Genomic DNA, 25,242 nt, shown 5'->3' with positions numbered 1-25,242 from the left:
GTTGGGGTAGGGGAAAAGAGAGGAACCACCAAAAGAAACAATAAGCATCCATTTCCTGCTTGCTCCATGCAACTTTGTGTCGAACAGAAGAGGATTTTGTTTCAATCATTCATTCATGGGCTGTGAGCGTCACTGGCTAGGCCTGCATTTATTGCCCATCCCTATTTGCCCTCAAGGTGCCCTTCTTGAACCGCTGCAGTCCATTTACAAAATCAGTATTTGGCATTGAGCACCAGAACTGGCTTGAAAGTATCATAACCATTAGGAAATAATATTAGGAAATAATAATAATGAAAATAGTTCGACAACTTTAGCCCAGCAAGAAAACTTTGTTCAGAGGACTTTTACTTCAAAGTCAGTATTCACAAACCGCAATAGAGGAACTTCACTTCTTGGGTTTATTTAGTGCTCTACAGCCCTTATTTACAAAGTCGTCACTCTAAATCAATTTTTTTGGAGTAATAGGGTCTGGCTTCAACATCTCCATGGTAATAACTACAAATAATTGAATCACAAATTGATTACAAGCCAGGCTTTAATTATAATTTATGGCAATAAAATAATTAACTATGGCACAATAGTCACAATATTATCTCCTAGCTTTTCCTCAAGCTTAACAAGGCAGGCGTTTATTTGATTTGTCTGGTTACGGAGGCAACAAACCTAATTAACGAACCCAAAGCTAAGTTCTAGGCTTGAAGCTCCCAATACAAATCAATGACTCATGGGAAAAAAATTAAATTTAGTGATGATTTAAGATTGAATAGCATGTGTTGTAAAGACTAATACTATCCCAAGGCTAAATTTGTACAAGGACAGAATATTGCAACATATACAGGGTTGAAACGCTAATTCAATACCAGCATCACTCACAGAGCTGTGATCAGTATAAAGCTACAATCATTGCCAGGCACAAGTTATCGCAGTGCTCCAGAAATATCCTTCTGAATGCAGGCCCACAACAAAGTCAAATGTATATCTTGAGTAGTTGAGATGGGGATACAGATTTATGGAAGTATAAGATATAGTTTTGCTGCCAAGGCTGTCAGTGGTAGAACCAAAATTTCTGGATAAAATCTGAACTGGGAATGTCTGATGGAGATGGACAGTGGAAAAGAAAAAGGAATCAAGAAAAGTGACCATTAATAAGCAGCTAATTTGAGGGCAGTGTGGCATAGTGGTTAGCACTGTTTCCTCGCGGCACCGAGGTCCCAGATTCGATCCCGGCTCTGGGTCACTGTCAGTGTGGAGTTTGCATATTTTCCCTGTGTTTACGTGGGTTTCGCCCCCACACACCAAAAGATGTGCAGGGTAGGTGGACTGGCCACGCTAAATTGCCCACTGATTGGAAAAAATGAATTGGGTATTCTAAATTTATTTTTAAAAATAAGCAGCTAATTTGGAACGGTGTTGGGGGATTGAGGAAGGAAGGTATTTCTGAAGAGGTAGCACATGGGGAATTATACCCACCACTGCCGTGCCTAACCTTTCCATCATCTAGTATTCATATGCATACTTATAGCAGAGGTATAGCAGCCATGGGCTGCACGGCAGCACAGTGGTTAGCACTGTCGTTTCACAGCGCCAGAATCCCAGGTTCAATTCCCGTCTTGGGTCACTGTCTGTGCGGAGTCTGCATGTTCTCCCGTGACTGCGTGGGTTTCCTCATGGTGCTCCGGTTTCCTCCCACAAGTCCCAAAAGACGTGCTGTTATGTAATTTGGACATTCTGAATTCTCCCTGTGTGTACCCGAACAGGTGCCAGAATGTGGCAACTAGGGGCTTTTCACAGTAACTTCATTGCAGTGCTAACGTAAGCCTACTTAAAAATTATTAGTTGGCGAGTAATTAGATGTTGTTTTTATTCTTTTCCCAGGTCTGAGGGTACTGGAGACAGTGAGGGTACTTCCACCCCAACCAAGCTGTTGTCAGCTGACAGCACAGCACAGTAACTTGGGACCTTTGTGAAGTGTACAACTCAGTAGTGCACACAAACAGTGTGGAAGTCAGAGTAACCGTCACAGAAACTAAGTGATCTTTAATACATGAACTCTGAGGCAATGTTTCAATCAGGGAATGCTGCATATAAATGCAGAATTTGATTTGTGGTGCTCCTTCAACAAAACAAATCAAAATAATTTGGAGTTACTTTTATTTTAATTGCAACCGCAACAGTTTCGGATTATAGATATAAAGTATAATGTTTATATATTGAAACGGTACAAAGAAAGTTCTACTGATTCTTGATGGATGACTTGATGATCTCGATTCAGGCATATCTCAGATGGCAAATTTGCTCAATACAAACTGGATCACAAAGTGAGGCACAATACTCGTCAGAACCAAGGAAAATAGTTGAGAGAGAGGAAAAAAAACATGAACCTAGACAGCAGAAGGGAATAATTCCTTCACCCACTGGGGTCACAGAACCTGCTATTGTAGAAACCACAAGCTACAGACACACGACGTCTTGGTACAAACCAAGAGAAAGAGAATCAAAACCAGTTTCACAGCAGTCAGAGATTATGTGAGTGCGAGTATATGGTATGTAGTCAGTGGACAGGAAGACAAAGCTTATTTTGCTTTTCATGGGAAAAAAAATCCTAATAGTCAAAGGTTGAAGCACTTGCATTAGACCCTGAATATCGCGATAAAAAGCTTGAATGAGGCAAGGCCTTATTTCACTCCCTCCATTCTCTCATGGAGTAACAGATCAAAAAGTAGCAGGCTGTTTTCACCTCATTATTCAGCAGAGGTTACTTTTACTTTGAAAAAAATCTCCTCTACTTAAATCACATGGCCATTCTTCACATGCAAGCCTAACCAGTGACAAATCATTTATTCAGGAAGTGTATAAGGCAATTCTATTTTGAACCAACATCTACAAGCGCCCATCTGGGTCATATGTCCTTCAGGGATGGAAATCTACAGGCCTCATCTGACCTCCGGTTTCGATGTGCAGGTTAGGTGGATTGGCCATGCTAAATTGCCCTTAGTGTCCAAAACATTTAGGTGGGGTTACTGGGTAACAGGGATAGGGTGGAGGTGTGGGCTTAGGTAGGGTGCTCTTTCCACGGGCTGGTGCAGACTAAATGGGCCGAATGGCCTCCTTCTGCACTGTAAATGCTATGATTCTATGACCTACATGTGACTCCAGATCCACAGCAATGTGGTTGCCCTCTGAAATGGCCTACCTAACAAGCCACTCAAACCGCTACAAAGTCAATTTAAAAACAAGGAAAGTAACCGGATAGACCACCCAGCATCGACCTAGGCACTGGAAACCATTCTGTCAGCCCTGCAAAGTCCTCCTTACTAAACTCTGGGGGCTTGTGGCAAAATTGAGAGAGCTCTCTCACAGACTTGTCAAGCAACAGCCTGACACAGTCATACTGACAGAATCATTCCTGACTGATAATGTCCCTGACACCCCTATCACCATCCCGGAGCAGAGATGGCGGCACAATGGTATACAGTTGGGAGGGAGTTGCCCTCAACATCGACTCGGAACCCTATTAAGTCTCATGACTTCAGATCAAACGTGGGAAAGGGAACCTCCTGCTGATTACTACATACCATCTGCCGTCAGCTAATGAATCAGTCCTCCTCCACGCTGAACACCACTTGGAGGAAGCACTAAGAGTGGAAAAGGGCACAGAACGTACTCTGGGTGGGGGACTTAAATGTCCATCATCGCAGGAACCACTACTGACCGAGCCTTAAAGGACATAGCTGCTAAACTGGGTCTGACAGATGGTGAGGGTACCAACAACAGGGAAGATTTATCCTCACCAACCTGCCTGCCGCAGATGCCTCTGTCATAGAATCATAAAATTTACAATGTAGAATGAGGCCATTCGGCCCATTGAGTCTCCACCAGCCCTTGGAAAGAGCACCCCATTTAAGCCCACACTTCCAACCTATCCCCGTAACCCAGTAACCCCATCTAACCTTTATTTGGACACTAAGGGCAATTTTGTGTGGCCAATCTACCTAACCTGCACATCTTTGAACTGTGGGAGGAAACAGGAGCCCCTGGAGGAAACCCACGTAGACATGGGGAAAACATGCAGACTTCGCAAAGACAGTGATCCAAGCCGGGAATCGAACCTGGGACCTTGGAGCGGTGAAGCAACTGTGCTAACCACTGTGCTACCGTGCTGTCCATGACAGTATCGGTAGGAGTGACCACCGCCCAGTCCTTGTGGAGGCGTAGTCCTATCTTCACATTGAGGACACCCTCCATCATGTTGTGTGACATCACCGTCATGCTAAATGGGATAGATTCAGAATAGATCTCGCAACTTAAGACTGTGCATCCATGAGGTGCTGTAGGCCATCAGCAGCAGCAAAATTGTACTCTTGCCACAATCTGTAGCCTCTTGGCCTGGCATATCCCCACTCTACCATTACACCAAGGCAGGGGATCAGCCCTGGTTCAATGAAGAGTGCAGGAGGACTTGCCAGGAGCAACACTAGGCATATTTAAAAATGAGGTGTCAACCTGGTGAAGCTACACGAATAGCTGTGTGCCAAATAGCATAAGCATCAAGTAATAGACAGAGCTATGCGATCCAACAACCAATGGATCAGATCTTAGCTCTGCAGTCCTGCCACATCCAGCCGTGAATCGTGATGGACAATTAAACAACTCACTGGAGAGGAGGCTCCACAAATACTCCCATTCTCAATGATGGAAGAGCCCAGCACATCTGTGTAAAAGACAAGGCTGAAGCATTTGAATTAATCTTCAGCCAGAAGTCCGAGTGGATGATCCATCTCAGTCTCCTCCTGAGGCCCCCAGATCACAGATATCAGTTTTCAGCCAATATAATTCACTCCACTTGCTATCAAGAAATGGCTGAAGGCACTGAATACTGTAAAGGCCCTGATAATATTCCGGCAATAGTACTACTCCAGATCTTGCCAAGCTGTTCCAGTACAGCTACAACACTGGCATCTATCCAGTAATGTGGAAAACTGCACACTGGGCTAAATCGCTGGCTTTTAAAGCAGACCCAGGCAGGCCAGCAGCACGGTTCGATTCCCGTACCAGCCTCCCCGAACAGGCACCGGAATGTGGCGACTAGGGGCTTTTCCCAGTAACTTCATTTGAAGCGTACTTGTGACAATAAGCGGTTTTCATTTTCATTTCAGGTGCGCCCTGTACAGAAAAAGAACAAATCCAACCTAGCCAATTACCGCCCTATCATCTACTCTCAATCATCAGTAAAGTGATGGAACAGGTCATCATCAGTGCTATCAAGTGGCATTAACTTAACAACAGCCTGCTCACTGACGCTCAGTTTGCGCCCTGCCAGGGCGCACAGCCTGACCTCATTACAGCTTTAGTTCAAATATGGAGAAAAGAGTTGAATGCTAGAGGTGAGGTGAGAGTGACTGCCCTTGACATCAAGGCAGTATTCAATCGTATATGGCATCAAGGAGTCCTAGCAAACCTGGAGTCATTGGGAATCAGAAGGAAAACTCTCCACTGGTTGGAGTATAGCACAAAGGAAGATGTTTGCGATGGTTGGAGGTCAGTCATCTCAGACCTGCGTCATCATTACAGGAGTTCCTCAGGGTCATGTCCTAGGCCCAACTTTCTTCAGCTGCTTCATCAATGACCTTTCTTCCAATAGAACACCAGGTGTGGGGAAGTTCGCTGATGATTGTACAATGTTCTGCACCATTCTCAACTCGTCAGACACTGAAGCAGTCCATATGCAAATGCACCAAGATCTGGACAATATTCAGGCTTGGGCTGACAAGGGCAAGTAACATTTGTGCCACATAAGTGCCAGGCAATGGCCATCTCCAATAAATAAAAAAGAATCAATCGCCCCTTGACATTCAATGGCATTACCATTACTGAATCTCCCACTATCAACAGTCTGGAGGTTACCAATGACCAGAAACTGAACTGGACTAGCCATATAAATACCATGGTAACAAGAGCAGGCTAGAAATCCTGCAGCAAGTAACTCACTTCCTAACTCCTCAAAGCCTATCCACCACCTACAGGGCACAAATCAGGAGTGTGATGGATTACTCCCCACTTGCTTGGATGGGTGCAACTCCAACACCAGTCAAGAAGCTTGACACCTGGACAAAGCAGCTTGCTTGATTGAGACCCCTTCCACAAGTATTCACTCCCCCCATCATCGACACACACAGAAGCAGCAGTGTATATAGTCGACAAGATTCATTGCAGGAACTAACCAAGGCTCCTTAGACAGCACCTTCTAAACCCACTACCATTACCAGCTAGGACAAGGGCAGCAGATATATGGGAACACTACCACACGGGAGGTTCCCCTCCAACTCATTCAGCATCCTAACTTGAAAATATATTGCAATAAATTCATTGTCATCGAGTCAAAATCATGGAACTCCCTCCCTAATAGCACAGTAGGTGTATCTACACCACATGGTCTGCAGTGGTTCAAGAATGCATCTCACCACCACCTTCTCAAGGGGCAGCAAGGTAGTACAGTGGTTAGCACTGCTGCCTCACAGATCCAGGAAACCGGATTCAATTCCGGCCTCGGGTGACTGTGTGCAGCTTGCACATTCTCCCGTGTCTGCGTGGGTTTCCTCCGGGTGCTCCAGTTTCCTCCCACAGTCCAATGATTTGCAGGTTAGGTGGATTGGCCATGTTAAATTACCCCTTAAGTGTCCAAAAGGTTAGGTGGGGTTACTGGGTTACGGGGATAGGGTGGAGGCGTGTGTATAAGTAGGGTACTCTCTCCAAGAGCTGGTGTAGACTCGATGAGCTGATTGGCCTCCTTCTGCACTGTAAATTCTATGAGTTAGGGATGAGCAACAAATGCTGGCCCAGCTAGCGAAGCCCACATCCCCTGAAAAAAGATTTTGTCTTCAAACTGGCATACCGCTAACTGTTAAATACACAGAACAATTGGCACATCCTGAAATCTTGGGTCTACAGCAATCCAATCGAGATAATGATTCACAAACCACCATCTTATGTTGCACAAATATATGTACAATCATTTGAACATTAGGAAACATGGCTACAGCAAACAGGCCACTGTAATTTGAACAGGAAACAGAAACTCCTGTTACTCTATGCCACCGATACTCTATTTGAACCGATTATCCATCTCCTACCGTGTTTATTTATTAAACCAGCAGCTTTGTTTACATATTTATGGAAATGGCCACCACCTGAGCTAATAACTACATTCTTAAAGTCTGGCAACATACAAGATTTTATAAGGAACAAATCCTATCAGCACTGATCTATTCGGGGGAATGGATCTATTGCCAAACATCTCATCATATGACACTGGTCAGTGTGCCCGGAAGGGTAGGGAGTTGTTTTTTTAATAAATATAAATTTAGAGTACCCAATTCATTTTTCCAATTAAGGGGCAATTTAGCGTGGCCAATCCAGCTACCTTGCATATCTTTATGTTGTGGGGCGAAACCCATGCAAACACGGGGAGAATGTGCAAACTCCACATGGACAGTGACCCAGAGCCGGGATTGAACCTGGGACCTCGGTGCCGTGAGACTGCAGTGCTACCACTGCGCCACCCACGGGAGTTGTAATTCAGACGGGCAGCATGGTCGGTGCAGGCTTGGATGGCCAATATGGCAAAAATAAGATTCTGCATTCATTTTAAATCCTCCCACAGAACTGAACAACGTCGAGTGATTTTTGAACTCGGGTAAACTATGCAATACCTGGGTTAATATCTCTGAAAGATCCACTACATTAACCCATTGTAAATGAACAACCACATATTTTTGTTTTAAAACTAAAGTGTAACATTTTATCTCAATTCCCATTCTGGGAGGTTATTCAAAATATATTAAGATAAAGGTAATACATTTGCTTCACAGAGAGCAAAATTCTCCTCCTGCTAGAAGGAACGTAGCTAATCTGCTGATTCAACCTACCCAACCCAACCATCTGCCTACAGCCAGGTTTACCACAGAGACCAAGTCCACCTACCCAGTTAGAGAACTGAGTTCTCAATTAAAGATTCGAGCATTCCCAGTAACCCTGCAGCAGCTTCAGCAGCACGTAATATCAGTAACAAAGCTTGCCTGTGGAGTATAATGGTTTCAAGTGAATTTTTTTCACCAAAGACCACTCAACAACTCTTTTGGCTAGTTCTGGTGAAGGGTTGCACGTGGAATGAATGCATTTTCTTTGAGGTACAGATCAGTGCATTTCAAGACTTGTGCGCTTTTAACTTTAGATTTCCAGCAAGTACAGATTTCTTTGTCAGTGACATAAATAAGTAGTTCAAATGACCTGAGAAAGCACAAAAGTGAAACTTGAACTATCTTCTTTGAGCCATTATGTTCACAATCCAACTGGCTTCACTGGATTTGTGGTTAATTTTTAATGCGAAAAGCACCAATCAATGCAGGCCATAAAACACAATGATTTGATTGTTGTAGAGGTAATTTGCAGTTGATCATTTGAGAACCTAATGGCCAAACTACAAATCAAATCCATTTTTCAAATGTCAGTTGTTAAGATCTTATAAGCAACTTTAGATTCAGTTTAAAGAAAGCCTGCCATAAATTCTAAAATCACCCAACCCTCAGTTGTATTTCCTCGGGCATTTGACATAGCTAACTGCCTCTGACATTGCTTGAAGATTAATACTTATTGCTTTCAATTTCTCCTGCAATGACCTGCCTGATCACAATAGCTTGGATACACAATGCCACTCCCATTAAAAACAACAGCAAAATTTTATTTTTTTGTGAACCGCAACCTTTTGCACTTTGTGCCTGCAAGGATATTTACTTTGCTCTTAAAGGTCTGAGAGGACTTTGGACTGCCTTTCCTAATAGCGCCCAATTAAAGACAAATATAGGTGGCGACTTATTACCGTAACAACTGTCCTAAATCACAAGACTCAGGGCATCACACAAATCAAAACAGAGTTGTACGGTTTTTAAATGGTCAGAAAGAAAAAGGCACAAAAGAAATCACGGTTCATGCATCAACGCCAAGGTCACTGTACTCTTCTATGGAATTCTATGGAATGGCAGTACGACTGAAAGATTCTCGTCCATAAAAGGCACAAAAAGGCAAACAGGCATTCAAAAATGAACTTCAAAAAAATCTTTGAAGAGAACGAGTTTGTAGCACAGACTGCAGCCCATCCTGGCTGTACGAACTCTCATGTTGGAGTAATCCAAACTTGTCACGCTGCATCTCCCCGTGGCGATGTACCTTCCTCTATTCCAAATATTTATCTAATTTTGCTTTAATAGATACCATGGTCTCTGTGGCAAAACATCCCATGTTCCTCCACAATGAATCATAGAATCCCTACAGTGCAGAAGGAGGCCCAGGATTTCTTCCAGCCGCTCCTCACTAATGAGGATTTAGGGCAGCACGGTGGCACAGTCGTTAACATTGCTGCCTCAGTGCCAGGGACCCAGGTTCAATTCCGGTTTCAGGTCACTGTCTGTATAGCGTTTACAATTTCTCCCAGTGTCTACGTGGGTTTCCTCCTAGTGCTCCGATTTCCTCCCATAGTGTGCAGGTTAGGTAGATTGGCCACGCTAAATGGACTCTTAGTGTCCAAAAGGTTAGGTAAGTTATGGGGATAGGGTGGAGGTTGTGCCTTGGTAGGGTGCTCTTTCCAAGGGGTGGTGCCGACTCGACGGGCCAAATGGCCTCCTTCTGCACTGTAGGGATTCTATGATTCTATGAATGATGATAAATTGATGATTTCCCCATGATTGACTCTCCAGAATGCTTTTTTCATGTTTAATTAAGAAAAGCTTTAAACACATCTAAAAAATCTTCTCTTGGCATTCTCTACGTCCAGAGAAATAATCCTTGTTATTTCAAGAATCTCCTCATAATTATAGTTTTTCAAAATTGGTGTCATCTTGGCGACCTTACATTGTAGACTCTAAGACTTTAATACCTTTTCAAGAAAGTACCCAAAATCACACACCATATATGAATCTTAACCAGTGTTTTATAGAAACTTACCATGTCCATTTTACTCATCTGCACCCATTTTTGATGTCAGCCTAGCCTCTGTACTAGCAATTTGGACTCAGTCAGAAAATCATGGGTTCAAGGTACACACTAAAACATTTGAATACATACTTTCTTTTATAAATTTAAATTACCCATTTTTTTTTCCCAATTAAGGGGCAATTGAGTGTGGCCAATTCACCTACCCTGCACGTCATTGGATTGTGGGGATGAGACCCTCGCAGACACGAGGAGGATGTGCAAACTCCACACAGACAATGACCCGGGACCGGGATCGAACCCGGGTCTTCAGTGTGGTGAGGCAGCTGTGCTAACCACTGTGCCGCCCTTTGAATACATAATTAAAGTTAATGTTGCAATACACTGTCAGAATCTTTCAGATCCAACAGTAACAGATCCAACAGTAACAGATCCAAGTGGAAAGCTTAGATCATCACTCATTTATAAAATCCAAAGTACATACTTTCAGGAAAATCCAAAGTACATACTTTCAGTAAATTATATGTTTGACCTAACATTTATCCACTGTAAATGACATCTCCAACCTTTCCGCTCATTCTGCAAACCGTTCTAACACCCAATTGTTGGCCAACTTTCCAACCATCTGGTTGCGGTAATTTGACTACAAGGATGTGAGGTAAAACATTCAATGATTTCTGAAAATTCATATATACATTGACAGCACTGCCTCCAGTTACATAACTGTTCCTTCGACTACAAATTCATAATTTGTCCAACACAAGTTGGTTTCAAATAAATAGACACGAGTGGGTTTTTAATTACCCACTAATTCTATTTCAAACTTATATTCCCGAGCAATATCATGTGCCGAATTGCTACATGGGCTTCAAAGAGCATGTAGAATTTTTTTTAAACATCGTCAGTTCATTTGCTAGAATACAAAGCCAACTAAACAGCTTCAGTCTAATCCAACCACTGCTTCACGTCAATACAGCTTACTCAACACTTCTCAATAACTTGCAGCCTCCTCCCTGGATGTTTTCTCAACAAATGGAAACATGCAAAAATTGAGGTTTCTATTCCCTGTGCATTATCAAATTATGATGTGGCGATGCCGGCGTTGGACTGGGGTGAGCACAGTAAGAAGTCTTACAACACCAGGTTAAAGTCCAACAGGTTTGTTTCAAATCACTAGCTTTCGGAGCACTGCTCTTTCCTCAGGTGAATGAAGAGGTGGGTTCCAGAAACATATATAGACAAAGTCAAAGATGCAATACGATACTTTGAATGCGAGTATCAAAGCATTCAAAGTTTCAGATTGCATCTTTGACTGTGTCTATGTATATGTTTCTGGAACCCACCTCTTCATTCACCCGAGGAAGGAGCAGTGCTCCGAAAGCTAGTGATTCGAAACAAACCTGTTGGACTTTAACCTGGTGTTGTAAGACTTCTTATTGTTAAATCAATAAGAGTAATTCAGGTAGGAAGCTTAAAAGAATTTCTGTGGCAGACCTGTTTTATTGATATACACCATAATGCTCAAGTACCCATGCAATTTGTTTCAGCTATATGTTATGCTGCAGCATGGAATGTTCCATTATCCTCCAAAATACTGGAGAAAAAAAGAAGTTTGCACTCAACAAACTGTACAATAGCCACCTTTATTTTGCAGACTCCTTGTAATTTTCCAATCTGTTGCTCAATAGTCTGCACGCAGGAGTTGCAGGTCATTCCCTCCACAAATATGGTGATGGAATTCATTTTGTCTTTCCCGCCCATTCGTCTTTGGTCTTCACATCACTGGAAATGTAAATAGCAGCGTTAAATGGGCAGTCAGATAGAGAACCACAATAAAACTTCTCAATAGCTCGAGGGAAGACAAGATCTGGCAAGCAATGCTTTCTTCCACACTTCAGACACAACATGCCCTCACAATGAATTGCAAATGTGCTAATGATAGGTTTTTGATAGTTATGTACAAGCAACCCTTCTTTGAAAATCAGAACACATATTCTACAACACGGTTTATTGGATTGGTTTACTAGAACATGTCTCACTTCCTCATACCAAAGGCGTGGCCAAGGGTACCCGTATGGGTCCCGGTTTTGCCTGTCTCTTAAATAAGTATATGGAGCATTACCTGTTCCAGTCCTACTCCTGTCCCATCCCACAACTCTTAGCGGTACATCAACGGCTGTTTCGATGCCACTTCATCTTCCTGTCTGCACCTGGAAAAATTTTGCTTCGGGTTTTAATCCCTATATCACTTTCATGTGGTCCATCTCCAACAATCCATTTCCATTCCTTGACTTCTCCGTCTCCATTTCTGGAGTTAAGGCTGTCCACTAGTATCCAGTACAAGCCCACCGACTCCCACAGCTACCTCAACTACAGCCCACATCCTGCAAGGACTCCATCCCATTTGTCCAGTTCCTTCACCTCCGTCACATCTGTTCCGATGATGATGCTTTCCAAAACGGTGCTGCTGACATGTCTTCATTCTGCCTTAATCATGGGTTCCCACCCATTGTGGTTGCGAGGGCTCTCAATCATGTCCAACTCATCTCCTGCACCTCTATCACCCCTTCTCCTCCTCCCAGAATAAGGATAGGGACCCCTTTGTCCTCACGTTTCACCCTATCATCCTCCACAATGAAAGAATCATCCTCCCCCAGTTCTGTAAACTCCAGCATGACGCAACCACCAAACACATCTTCCCCTCACTCCATCTGTCAGCAAACCACAGGGACTGTTTCCTCCAGGATACCCTGCTCCACTCCTCCATGGAATTCACAATGCAGGAGGCCATTCAGCCCATCGAGTTTGCACCGGCCCTTGGAAAGAGCACCACACTTAAGCCCACAGCTTCACCATATCCCCGTAACCCAGTAACCCCATCTAACCTTCTTGGACACCAAGGGCAATTTAGCATGGCCAAAGCACCTAACCTGCACATTTTGGACTGTGGGAGGAAACTGGAGCACCCGGAGGAAACCCACACAGACATGGGGAAAACGTGCAGACTCCGCACAGACAGTGACCCAATACAGGAATCGAACCTGGGACCATGGAGCAGTGAAGAAACAGTGCTAACCACTGTGCCGCCCCAAAACTTCCATCATCTCCAACACCTCATCCTCTTCCCATGGCGCCATCCCATGCAATCGCAGAAGGTGTAACACCTGCCCCTTTATCTCCTCCCTGCTGACCATCCAAGGGCCTAAACATTCTTTTCAGGTGAGGCAGCTCTTCACACCTTCAATCTGGTCTACTGAATTTGCTGCTGCTAGGTGACTGCTTTGCAGAACACCTTCAGTCCATCCGCAGGAAGAACCCAGACCTTCCTGTTACTTGCCATTTCAACTCACTGTCCTGTTCTCACGTCCACATGTCCGTCCTTAGCCTGCTGCAATGTTCCAGTGAAGCTCAACGCAAACTGGAGGAACAGCATCTCATCTTCTGACTCGGCACATTACAGCCTTCCGGACTTAACACGGAGTTCAACAACATGCGATTGTGAACTCTCGCCTCCACCTTCACCCCATTTTTATTTCTATCAATTCATTTTCATTTCTTCCATCCATTTGTTTCCCCCTCACCATTGTGTCCCTTCCCCCTAAATGTTCCATCTGTTCCCAGCTCTTAGTTGTCCTTTGACACACTGCCCACCTTTGTTCTACCATTAACACATTCTGCTCCCTTAATGTGTCACTATCAACAACCTTCTTAGCCTTGATCACCCCATTTACATTCCCTTTATCTTTCTGCCAATCCTATCTTTATCAATCTCCACCTATCACTGGCCCTCTTTCCAGTCCCACTGCTTCCCCCCTCCCCACAACAGCAGAAATCTGACTCTATTTCCAGTTCTCTCCAGCTTTAGCAAAAAGTCATCCAGACTCGAAAAGTTAGGCCCCTTCTCTCTCTGCAGATGCTATCCGACCTGCTGAGATTGTCTGGTATGTTCTGCTTCCATTTCAGATTCCAGCCTCTGCTGTAATTTGCTTTTATTTACTAGATTGGCCACTGGGTTGTCCTAAGATGAGAGGTTGAGTAAATCGGGCCTCTTTTCTGTAGAGTTTAGAAGAATGAGAAATGATATCATTTCAAGATTCTGAAGGGGATTAACAAGATAGACTCTGAGAGGCTGATTCTCCTGCCTGGGAATCTTTCACATGACTGCACAGTGCCAGGGTAAGAGTTGATCACTTGAGGACAGTGATGGAGACATTTCTTTACTCAAAGGATTGTGAATCTTTGAAATTCTCTATCCCTGAAGGCTGTGGATGCTCCATTGCGAATCATATTTAAGTCTGGGATTAGACAGATTTTTGGTTTCTCAGGAAATCAAGGGGTGGGAAAGTGGGTTAAAGTGGGAAAGCTTAAAATCAACCGTGATCATACAGAATGGCAGAGCAGGCTTGATGGGCTGCATGGTCTATTCCTGCTTCTATCCCTTATGTTCTTGTGCACGGCACCGTTAATGCAATAAAAAGTTCCAAATGTATGGATAAAGTAAACGTGGAGCGGATGCTTCCTCTTAAGGGGCATTCCAGAACAAGAGGTCATAAACTTAGGATGAGGTAGCAAATTTAAAACAGAGTTGAGGAGAAACTACTTCTGTGGAATTCACTACCCCAGTGCGATATATGCTGGGACAGTGAGTAAATTTAAGGAGGAGTTCGACAAATTTTTAATTGGTAATGGTTTGAAGGGTTATGGCAAACTGACAGGATGAGATCAGCCATCATCGAATGGCGGAGAAGACTCGATGGGCCTATTTCTGCTCCTATATCTTATAAACTTATAAATGTGCCACTAAGTCACATGGAGAAATATTAGGGTTTGATTAAAGAGGTGTATTTTGCATATCTTCACACTCTTTTCTCTCCTTGGAGATTGGTGTGGAGTGTTGTAAGGATTAACAATTTGCTTTGAGCCATGTGAATGCTCAATCACAAGTCTTGGGAGTCAGACTTTGAAACCAGGGCCATCCACCTCTGAGACAGGCTTTCTACCAACGGAGCCATTCCAGCTCCTGGTCAAATAGGTAGGTCATAAGGATAATCTTAAAGGATGACTTCTCCAAGCTTTATTAGATTGTTATTTAAATGAAAATTAACAAAATGATTACCACAATAATATGCACCATTGTTGTAAGTTAGTGGCTATAATTATTTCTGTCTCTCTTAAGCAATCTTTTAGCTTTGTCTACCTTTACATTTTCTTTCTTCCTGTTTTTCTCATGCTCACCTCCTTCCCTCTCCTAAAAGGTGCACAAACCATCTGAAGTTAAGGTTGGGAAACTTAAATTTAGGCCATGGATGATGGCGCAGTGGCACAATGGTTAGCACTGCTACCTCACAGTGCCAATGACCCGGGTTCAATTCCGGCCTTGGGTGACTGTGTGGAGTTTGCGTGTTCTCCTCGTGTTTGCATGGGTTTCCGCCGGATGCTCCAGTTTCCTCCCACAAGATGTGCAGGTTAGGTGGATTGGCCATGATAGAAAATTACCATTTAGTGTCCAGGGATGTACAGGTTAGGTGGGGTTACAGTGATAGGGTGGGGGAGTGGGCATAGATAGGGTGTTCTTTCAGAGGGTCAGTGCACTCGATGGGCTGAATGGCCTCCTTCTGCACTGTCGGGATTCTATGATTCTAATGCTTACCACTAAAATATGGCAATATCACATAATTTGATCCCAAAATTATCACTAACACTGATAATACAGTTTAACACTGTGATAATACAGTTTTAATAACAGTATTTCACTTTTATAATCAATATAAAAAAGTCATTATCTACATGTTACAGAGTATATAAATCAGCAACTCACCATGAGTGAGAATATTAATCTCCGTTTTTATAATTCCTCAATTATACTCCAGCCTGCTATTCATTCCTGGATCTACATGATCAGATATAAATCATCTAAACTGTCCAATTTTCCTTCTACCCTGATGTAACGCAAAATAGAGTTGTTTATCACCACAACACAATTCCCCTAAACACTACCTATATTATAAGCACTCACTATAATAAAGTTTGACAAAAATATTTTTACCACAAAGCCACCTGTGTGGTTTCTTTGCATACAGCAACTATATTATTACAAACTAACTATAGCAAAATTCTGTAAAATGTCTCACCACAAAGCCATGCATACAGTGCTCTGACAAAAAGCAAAGTCATTGTCAGCTCAATACATTTGATTGTCCTTTTGCCTGAGTCACTGGCATGTAGATTCAAGCACAAGTCCAAAGCATGAGCACGTACTCCAGGCTGACACTGGAGTGCAGTGCTGAGAGGTAGCACTATCAGAGATGTTGCCAATTAGAGGTCTACTGTGGACAGGATCAGTCTCAACAGTCCACTCTTTAATCGGAGAGCAGAAAAGATCATATCAAGACTCGTGAACAATGACCAGTAGGAGTATCCATGTGAATATTCAGGAGGAAGAGAAAATAGATAGCAGAAAATCATAGGTTTCCTTCTACATGACAATGTAGGAAGAATAAAATGTTGCGCTGTAATTGTTATATAATTATTTTGTTTCTTAGAACCACCCTGTAATGATAAAACCAGGCTTTGTTTCTCCACTGTCAACAGTCTTCTTAAAACTCTCTCCTTTGCCTGCCCACCCTCGCCTCCACCAAGTCATGTAGTTTCCATTCTTATGCATTCAGTCATTGTCAAAGATTTCCTGCAATGGCTTTTTTCCCACCTTCACACCATGACATCCAGGGTCCTGGTCTATACGGTCATTGTGGTGACCATCCTTCTCTCCTGTAGTGAAACGTGAACTGCCTATCGACACCACATTAAGATCATTGAGAATTTCCATCGGTGGTGTTTGCGACAAATCCTGGGAATCAAATGGGAGGACCGCCAGACCAATGCTAGCATCCATGAAGCTGCATCTACCAGCAACAACGCTGCATTCCTGCGGAACCACCCCCAATGGACAGGCCATTGCGTTTGGATGCCCGGGAACCACCTCCTCGGCAGGTTCTCTTCTCCCAGCTCTCCAATGGCCAATGCTCTATGGGTGGCCAAAGGAAAAGGTATATAAGAACATAAGAACTAGGAGCAGGAATAGGCCATCTGGCCCCTACAGCCTGCTAAACCATTCAATGAGAGCATGGCTGATCTTCTGTGGACTCAGCTCCACTTTCCCACCCAAACACCATAACCCTTAATCCCTTTATTCTTCAAAAAACGACCTATCTTTATCTTAAAAACATTTAATGAAGGAGTCTCTACTGCTTCACTGGGCAAGGTATTCCATAGATTCACAACCCTTTGGGTGAAGAAGTTCCTCCTAAACTCAGTCCTAAATCTACTTCCCCTTATTTTGAGGCTACGCCCCCTAGTTCTGCTTTCACCTGCCAGTGGAATCAACCTGCCCGCATCTATCCCATTCCCTTCATAATTTTATATGTTTCTATCAGATCCCCCTGCATCCTACTAAATTCCAACGAGTACAGTCTCAGTCTACTCGATCTCTCCTCGTAATCCAACCACCTCAACTCTGGGATTAACCTAATGAATCGCCTCTGCACACCCTTCAGCGCCAGTACGTCCTTTCTCAGGTAAGGAGACCAAAACTGAACACAATACTCCAGATGTGGCCTCACTAACACCGTATATAGTTGCAACATAACCTCCCTAGTCTTAAATTCCATCCCTCTAGCAATGAAGGACAAAACTCCATTCGCCTTCTTAACCACGTGTTGCACCTGTAAACCAACCTTTTGCGACTCATGCACTAGGATACCCAGGTCCCTCTGCACAGCAGCATGTTTTAATATTTTATAATTTAAATAATAAGCCCTTTTGCTGTTATTCCTACCAAAATGGATAATGTTACATTTGTTAACATTGTATTCCATCTGCCAGGCCCTAGCCCATTCATTTAGCCTATCCAAATCCCTCTGCAGACTTCCAGTATCCTCTGCACTTTTTGCTTTACCACTCATCTTAGTGTCGTCTGCAAACTTGGATACATTGCACTTGGTCCCCAACTCCAAACCATCTATGTAAATTGTGAACAATTGTGGGCCCAACACTGATTCCTGAGGGACACCGCTAGCTACTGATTGCCAACCAGAGAAACACCCATTAATCCCCACTCTTTGCTTTCTATTACTTAACCAATCCTCTATCCATGCTACTACTTTACCCTTAACGCCATGCATCTTTAGCTTATGCAGCAACCTTTTTTGTGGCACCTTGTCAAAAGCTTTCTGGAAATCCTCAAGGCCACACTAAAGCATGGAGTCATTAATACCACAACTGGTTGTGGGTTGTTTAGCATGGGTGCACCCAGAGCATCAAGGCAAGAGTCGCTTTGAGCAGTGGCAAAGGAAGGAGAGGGAAGCCAAGCTGGGGTTGCGAATTCCACTCCCTCATGCAACATGTCTCCACTGTATAAGCACTTGTGGATCTAGAACTGGGCTCGCTATCATCTGAAGACTCATGAAACCAGACAGATATCATCTTCAATTTTGAGGAACAGACAACGACATCCAGGGTCGATCAAAGATTTATTCCTTTCTTACCCTTCAAGTATCAGTGACATCATTCATAACATAACTTTAGGTTCAACATGTATGCTTTCGACATGAAAGCTCTGCCATACTAGATCCTCTCTTACACCACCAATATCTTGGTGTCGTCAGTCTGCTCATCTGACATCTAGTCCATGGTCAATCATGATTTCCTCCAGTTAAATATTGGCAAGATGGAAAACATTGTCTTCAATTTATGCAACAGCCTCTGATTCCTCGGGACTGTTAGCATTACCCAACCCAGCCACCACCTCAACCTGAACCAGACTTTTTACAACCTGGAGTTCAGCTTCGAAACTGAGAACTCTTTATCTATTTAAAGCAACTTCACGATGTTACAGGTGCTATATAAATGCTCATTATTTCCACCACAAATCTCACTATCTCCATCCCTACTCATGCCTATCTCGTTTTTCTTACCCTCATATATGCTTTAAAAACCAGATCTGGAGTTATTTCAATCCTCTGTCTTTCAAAAACATGGCTCAACCAAAGCTCTACCTGTATCCTGGGCTGCACTAAGTCCCATTCATTTATCGCCAATATTGTCCTGATCTGCATTTTCCATTGGGACACCAACGTCTCCAATTTAAATTTATGATCCTGAAGTCCAAATCACTCCATTGTTTACAGCTCCTTATTTTTGTTATTTCTCCCCGTCCCACCCACCCCCTCAAAGTCCCATGGTTTCACATTTAGTCATCTAGGCTGCAAACTCTGAAATTCCCAACAACAGATGAATGGACATCATGCGACAATCGCCAGGCAGTAATGTTCCCTTCCAGTCGGTGAACACTTCAGCAGTCAAGGGCATTCAGCCTCTGATCTTCAGGTATGCGTTCTTCAAGGCAGCCTTCAGGACGCGCGACAACACAGAATCGCCGAGCAGAAATTTACAGCCAAGTTCCGCACACATGAGTACGGCCTCAACCGGGACCTTGGATTCATGTCGCATTATATTCACCCCCCCACCATCTGGCCTGGGCTTGCAAAATCCTACCAACTGTCCTGGCTTGAGACAATTCACACCTCTTTAACTTGGGATTACCCCTCTCTCTGGATCTGTAAAGATTTAATTACCTGCAAATGCTCGCATTCAAAGTATCGTCTTGTATCTTTGACTTTGTCTGTTTATATGTTTCTGGAACCTACCTCTTCATTCACCTGAGGAAGGAGCAGTGCTCTGAAAGATAGTGATTTGAAACAAACCTGGTGGACTTTAACCTGGTGTTGTAAGACTTCTTACTGTTCTGAAATTCCCACCATTTAGCACTCAATTTCTTTCTCTCTCTTTTAAAACTCTCCTTAAAGCATATCCCTTTCACCAAGGGGCAACACGGGTCCCAGGTTCGATTCCCAGCTTGGGTCACTGTCTATGCGGAGTCTGCACATTCTGCCTGAGTCTGTCTGTGTGGGTTTCCTCCGGGTGCTCCGGTTTCCTGCCACAAGTCCCGAAAGACGTGCTATTCGGTAATTTGGACATTCTGAATTCTCCCTCTGTGTACCCGAACAGGCGCCGGAATGTGGCGACTGTGGTAAACATCACTGGTAACACATTGCACGTATTACGGTACTGCCACTGTATTACAGGTACCACAGTAAATCCCAGCCTGCTGGCTCCTCCAGCAAGCGGCGTATAAATGGGTATGCTCTCCTGCGCTGCTCCCATTCTGGTTCCAGCTGCAGGAGGCACAACATCTTGTGCAATAAAGCCTCGATTGTTTCACCATTCTCGTCTCATGGTAATTGACTGTACATCAATTTATTGCACAATATTTTCAAAGATGGACTTCTTAATCAAGCCTGATCGCCTGGAGCTGAGCTCTCACGCAGCCAACGCCACGTCCGCCTTCGCGCACTGGCTAGCCTGCTTTGAAAGCTACCTCAGAGCAGCCACTGAAGAACTCTCGTAGCCACAGAAGCTCCAAGTCCTCTACTCATGGGTGAGCCATCAAATTTTTCCCCTCATCCAGGATGCGCCCACCTACACAGAAGCAATGACGTTACTAAAGGGACAGTACATTAAGTTGGTGAATCAAGTGTGCGCCAGGCACCTCCTGGCCACGAGGCGGCAACTCCTGGGGGAAACTCTGGACGATTTCTTGCGGGCTCTACAGATTCTCGGCTGGAACTGTGACTGCCAGGCAGTCCAATACACCGAACTACTAATCAGAGACGCTTATGTCACGGGCATTAAGTCTACGAACGTTCGCCAGCGGCTGTTGGAAGAGGGTACGCTTTATCTTGCAGAGACTGTGCAGCTTGCCAATTCCCTGGAAATGGCCTCCCGTAATCTGGAGGCCTGCACCTCCGACCGCGCAGCACCCTCGTGGGCATCGTGGGCCCCACCAAAAGCCGACTTGAGTACACCGCAAGCCTGCATCGCGCGGCAGCCAGCCAACTCCGGAGGGCACAAATGTAATTTTTGTGGCCAGAGCAAACATCCCAGGCAGCGCTGCCCGGCGTGGAGCCCGACCTGCAATGGGTGCGGGAAGAAGGGCCACTTTGTTTCCATTTGCCAGGCCCGGTCAGTCACCGCTGTTTCCAGGCCCAGCATTGATACACCCCCCACGTGTGATCCAGGGGCACCGCCATCTTCTCCACCACAAGCCATGTGCAGCCCGTGGGCACCGCCATCTTTGATGCCACCCGCCATGTGCGCCCCGTGGGTGCAGCCATCTTCTCCGCCACAAGCCATGTGCGGCATGTTTGACGCCACCCACCATGTGCGCCCCATGGGTGCCGCCAAGTTCTGCGCCATTTTGGACCGCGCCTCGGGACCCCTGCTCGTCGGGCCGTTCGCTGCCCGCTGATACCTCCGCCACCGCTGATCAGCCCGGGACCTCCCAACATCTTCCGCAGCTCGCCTCCATCACCCTGGATCAGTCTCGGCCCCGCAACCTCGCGACCACTACAACAACGGTAAAGATCAACGGGCATGAGCTGACCTGCCTCTTTGACTCCGGGAGCACAGAGAGTTTCATCCACCCTGCTACAGTAAGGCGCTGCTCCCTCCACTCCTCGTCACCCAGAAAATCTCCCTGGCCTCCGGATCCTATTCCGTGGAAATCCGGGGGTACAGTGTCGCGACCCTCACCATTCAGGGCGTAGAGTTCAGCAACGTCAGGCTCTACGTCTTCCCCCATCTCTGCGCTGCCCTGTTACTAGGTCTTGACTTTCAATGCCACCTCCAAAGCCTGAGTTTGAAATTCGGCGGACCCCTGCCCCCCTCACCGTCTGCGGCCTCACGACCCTCAAGGTCGATCCACCTTCACTGTTTGCAAACCTCACCCCGGACTGCAAGCCCGTCGCCACTAGGAGCAGACGGTACAGTGCGCAGGACAGGGCCTTTATCAAGTCGGAGATCCAACTGCTTCTACGGGAGGGGAGATCCAACGGCTTCTACGGGAGGGGATCATTGAGGCCAGTAACAGCCCCTGGAGACCTCAAGTAGTGGTAGTGAAGACTGGGGAGAAGCACAGGATGGTCATTGACTACAGTCAGACCATCAACCGGTACACGCAGCTCGACGCATATCCCTTCCCACGCATATCTGACATGATCAATTAGATTGCGAGGTATCGAGTCTTCTCCACAGTAGACTTGAAGTCCGCCTATCACCAGCTCCCCATCCGCCCGGAGGACAGCCAATACACTGCATTCGAAGCAGATGGCCACCTCTATCATTTCCTTAAAGTGCCCTTCGGCGTCACCAATGGGGTCTCAGTCTTCCAGCGAGAGATGGACTGAATGGTTGACCGGTACGGGCTGCGGGCCACCTTCCCGTACCGAGATAATGTCACCATCTGCGGCCACCATCAGCCGGACCATGACACAAACCTCCAAATATTCCTCCATACCGCCAAACTCTTAACCTCACCTACAATAAGGAGAAATGCGTGTTCCGCACCTACCGCTTAGCCATCCTTGGCTACATAGTGGAAAATGGAGAACTCAGGCCCGACCCCGACCGCATGCTCCCCCTCCTGGAACTCCCTCTCCCCCACTGCCCCAAGGCCCTGAAATGCCTGGGGTTCTTTTCCTACTATGCCCAGTGGGTCGCTAACTATGCGGACAAGGCCCGCCCACTCATCAAGTCCACAGTTTTTCCCCTGACGGTTGAGGCCCGCCAGGCCTTCAACCACATCAGGCGGACATCACCAAGGCCACGATGCACGCAGTCGACGAGATCCCCCTTTCAGGTGGAGGGCGATGCATCAGACGTAGCTCTGGCCGCCACCCTCAACCAGGCGTACAGACCCATGGCTTTCTTTTCCCACACTCTCCATGCTTCCGAAATCCGGCACTCCTCTGTCGAAAAGGAGGCCCAAGCCATTGTGGAAGCTGTGCGACATTGGCGGCATTACCTGGTTGGCAGGAGATTCACTCTCCTCACTGACCAACGGTCGGTTGCCTTCATGTTTAACAATACGCAGCGGGGCAAGATCAGAAATGACAAGATCTGGAGGTGGAGGACCGGGCTCTCCACCTATAACTATGAGATCTTGTATCGCCTGGGGAAGCTCAATGAGCCCCCTGATGCCCTATCCCGCGGTACATGTGGCAGCGCACAAGTGGACCGACTCCGGGCTCTCCACAATGACCTCTGCCTCCCAGGGGTCACCCGGTTCTTCCATTTTGTCAAGGCCCGCAACCTGCCCTACTCCATTGAGGAGGTCAGGACCGTAACCAGAGACTGCCAAGTCTGCGCACAGTGCAAGCCGCACTTCTACCGGCCAGATAGAGCGCACCTGGTGAAGGCCTCCCGCCCCTTTGAGCGCCTCAGCATGGATTTCAAAGGGTCCATCCCCTCCACCGACCGCAACGTGTACTTCCTCAACGTAATTGATGAATACTCCCGGTTCCCTTTCACCATCCCATGCCCCGACATGACTTATGCCACGGTCATCAAAGCCCTGCACAGCATCTTCACTCTGTTTCCCACCTACATCCACAGCGATCGGGGATCCTCCTTCATGAGTGATGAGCTGCGTCAGTTCCTGCTCAGCAAGGGCATCGCCTCGAGCAGGACAACCAGCTACAACCCCCGGGGAAACGGGCAGGTGAAGAGGGAGAACGGGACGGTCTGGAAGGCCGTCCTGCTGGCCCTTCGGTCTAGAAATCTCCCGGTCTCTCGCTGGCAGGAGGTCCTCCCTGACGCTCTCCACTCCATCCGGTCGCTCCTATGCACCTCTACTAATGAGACCCCTCACGAACGTGTGTTTGCCTTCTATAGGAGGTCCATCTCTGGGGTCTCGCTCCCAACATGGCTGACAGTTCCTGGACCCATCCTCCTCTGGAAGCATGTGCGGAGCCATAAATTGGATCCCTTGGTTGAGAAAGTCCACCTCCGCCATGCAAACCCGCAGTACGCCTACGTGGCACACCCCGACGGGCGGCAGGACAGTCTCCCTCCGGGACCTGGCACCCGCTGGGTCCCCACCCACAACCCCTGACCCGATACCGCTCCTGCCCCGCCACCCCCCCCACCCCACCCCCCGGTTGCCTCATTCACCCCTGCGCTACCCACCCTCCCACCAGCGAACATCACCGCTGCTCCCACGCCAGCAGGATCCGTCCCCTCACTGGATCCACTAAGGGGTGATGAAGAAGAGGACAACACGCTCCCGGAGTCGCAGGTGACCACGTCGGCGCCCACATCACCACCAGGACTGAGGCGATCGCAGTAGAGGGTCAGAGCCCGCGACAGACCCTGTAACGCTTTTCTTCACTCCCACCGGACTCTTTTTTAAACAGGGGGTGAATGTGGTAAACACCACTGGTAACACATTGCATGTATTACGTTACTGCCACAGTATTACAGGTACCACAGTAAATCCCAGCCTGTTGACTCCTACCAGCAGGCGGCGTATAAAAGTGTATGCTCTTATGTGCTGATCCCATTCTGGCTCCTGCTGCAGGTGGCACAACACTTTGGGCAATAAAGCCTCGATTGTTTCACCATTCTCGTCTTGTGGTAACTGACGGTACATCTAGGGAATTTTCACAGTAACTTCATTGCAGTGTTAATGTAAGCCTACTTGTGACAATAAAGATTATTTTTTTTTAAAAGAAGTTTCTGGTCAGCCTTCCAATGACCCCTTCTTACCTGGTGTTAATTTTTGTTTGATAATATTTCTGTGGCGACTTGAGATGTTTTCCTACGTTGTAATTTCGTTCTTTCAATGTGGCTGTACAGTAAATAATCTAATTTGCATATGAACTTACAAGTTTTCCTTCAGCATTTAATTTAAACATACGTCTTGTGTATCATTTTTCAATACTTAATTCCGAATCCTTGTTCTGTTTAGCAGTGCTACTTATTTGATTTCTTGCAAATATATTTTATGTGTTTTTGTATAAAATATTTTGGTTCTTAACATTCATGTGAATTAATTCCTCTGCCGTATACAGTGTTTTGTTTTCATCCTGCTCATTTTGAGCCTCCTGTTTATTTCCAGGAATGGGAGCCCACGCCGGCTTCTGCCTCAATCTCACATATCAAAACATGTTTTTAAAGCGACGCTTGATACTTGCACTGCAGCATCATTCACCAGCTTACTCCTTACCTTAGGCCTCAGCCCGAGAAGCAGCAGCTCGACTCGGCGCCCGTGATGACTGTGTTACAGCCGGAACTGATCGACCCGACCGGAGCACCCCGGGGGATCAGATTGCGAAACGGAATCGGCTCCACGCACGCGCGCCG

At 45.9% G+C, this 25,242-nt stretch overlaps 1 protein-coding gene across 3 annotated transcripts in view; it reads right to left on the bottom strand.

Moving 5' to 3' along the window:
- The window catches only part of LOC140421187 (copper-transporting ATPase 1-like), a 155,345-nt gene extending 130,127 nt beyond the window's left edge, over window positions 1-25,218 (bottom strand). For 2 of the 3 annotated variants that reach the window (XM_072505690.1, XM_072505691.1), the window contains exons 1-2: window positions 25,106-25,218; window positions 11,626-11,766 (exon numbers count right to left, since the gene is read on the bottom strand). In XM_072505690.1, coding sequence (XP_072361791.1) covers window positions 11,626-11,745 — 120 coding nt within the window. In that variant the 5' untranslated portion in view covers window positions 11,746-11,766; window positions 25,106-25,218. Of the gene's footprint in view, window positions 1-11,625; window positions 11,767-25,105 lie in introns of those variants that run through there. The other variant, XM_072505692.1, reaches the window with a different exon arrangement.
- Window positions 25,219-25,242: the final 24 nt, after the last annotated feature.

Source organism: Scyliorhinus torazame, chromosome 5 (genome assembly GCF_047496885.1).
Source record: "Scyliorhinus torazame isolate Kashiwa2021f chromosome 5, sScyTor2.1, whole genome shotgun sequence".
NCBI classification, from domain to species: Eukaryota; Metazoa; Chordata; class Chondrichthyes; order Carcharhiniformes; family Scyliorhinidae; genus Scyliorhinus; species Scyliorhinus torazame.
Note: the sequence above shows the minus strand (reverse complement) of the source record. Positions and strands in the feature narration are given on the sequence as shown.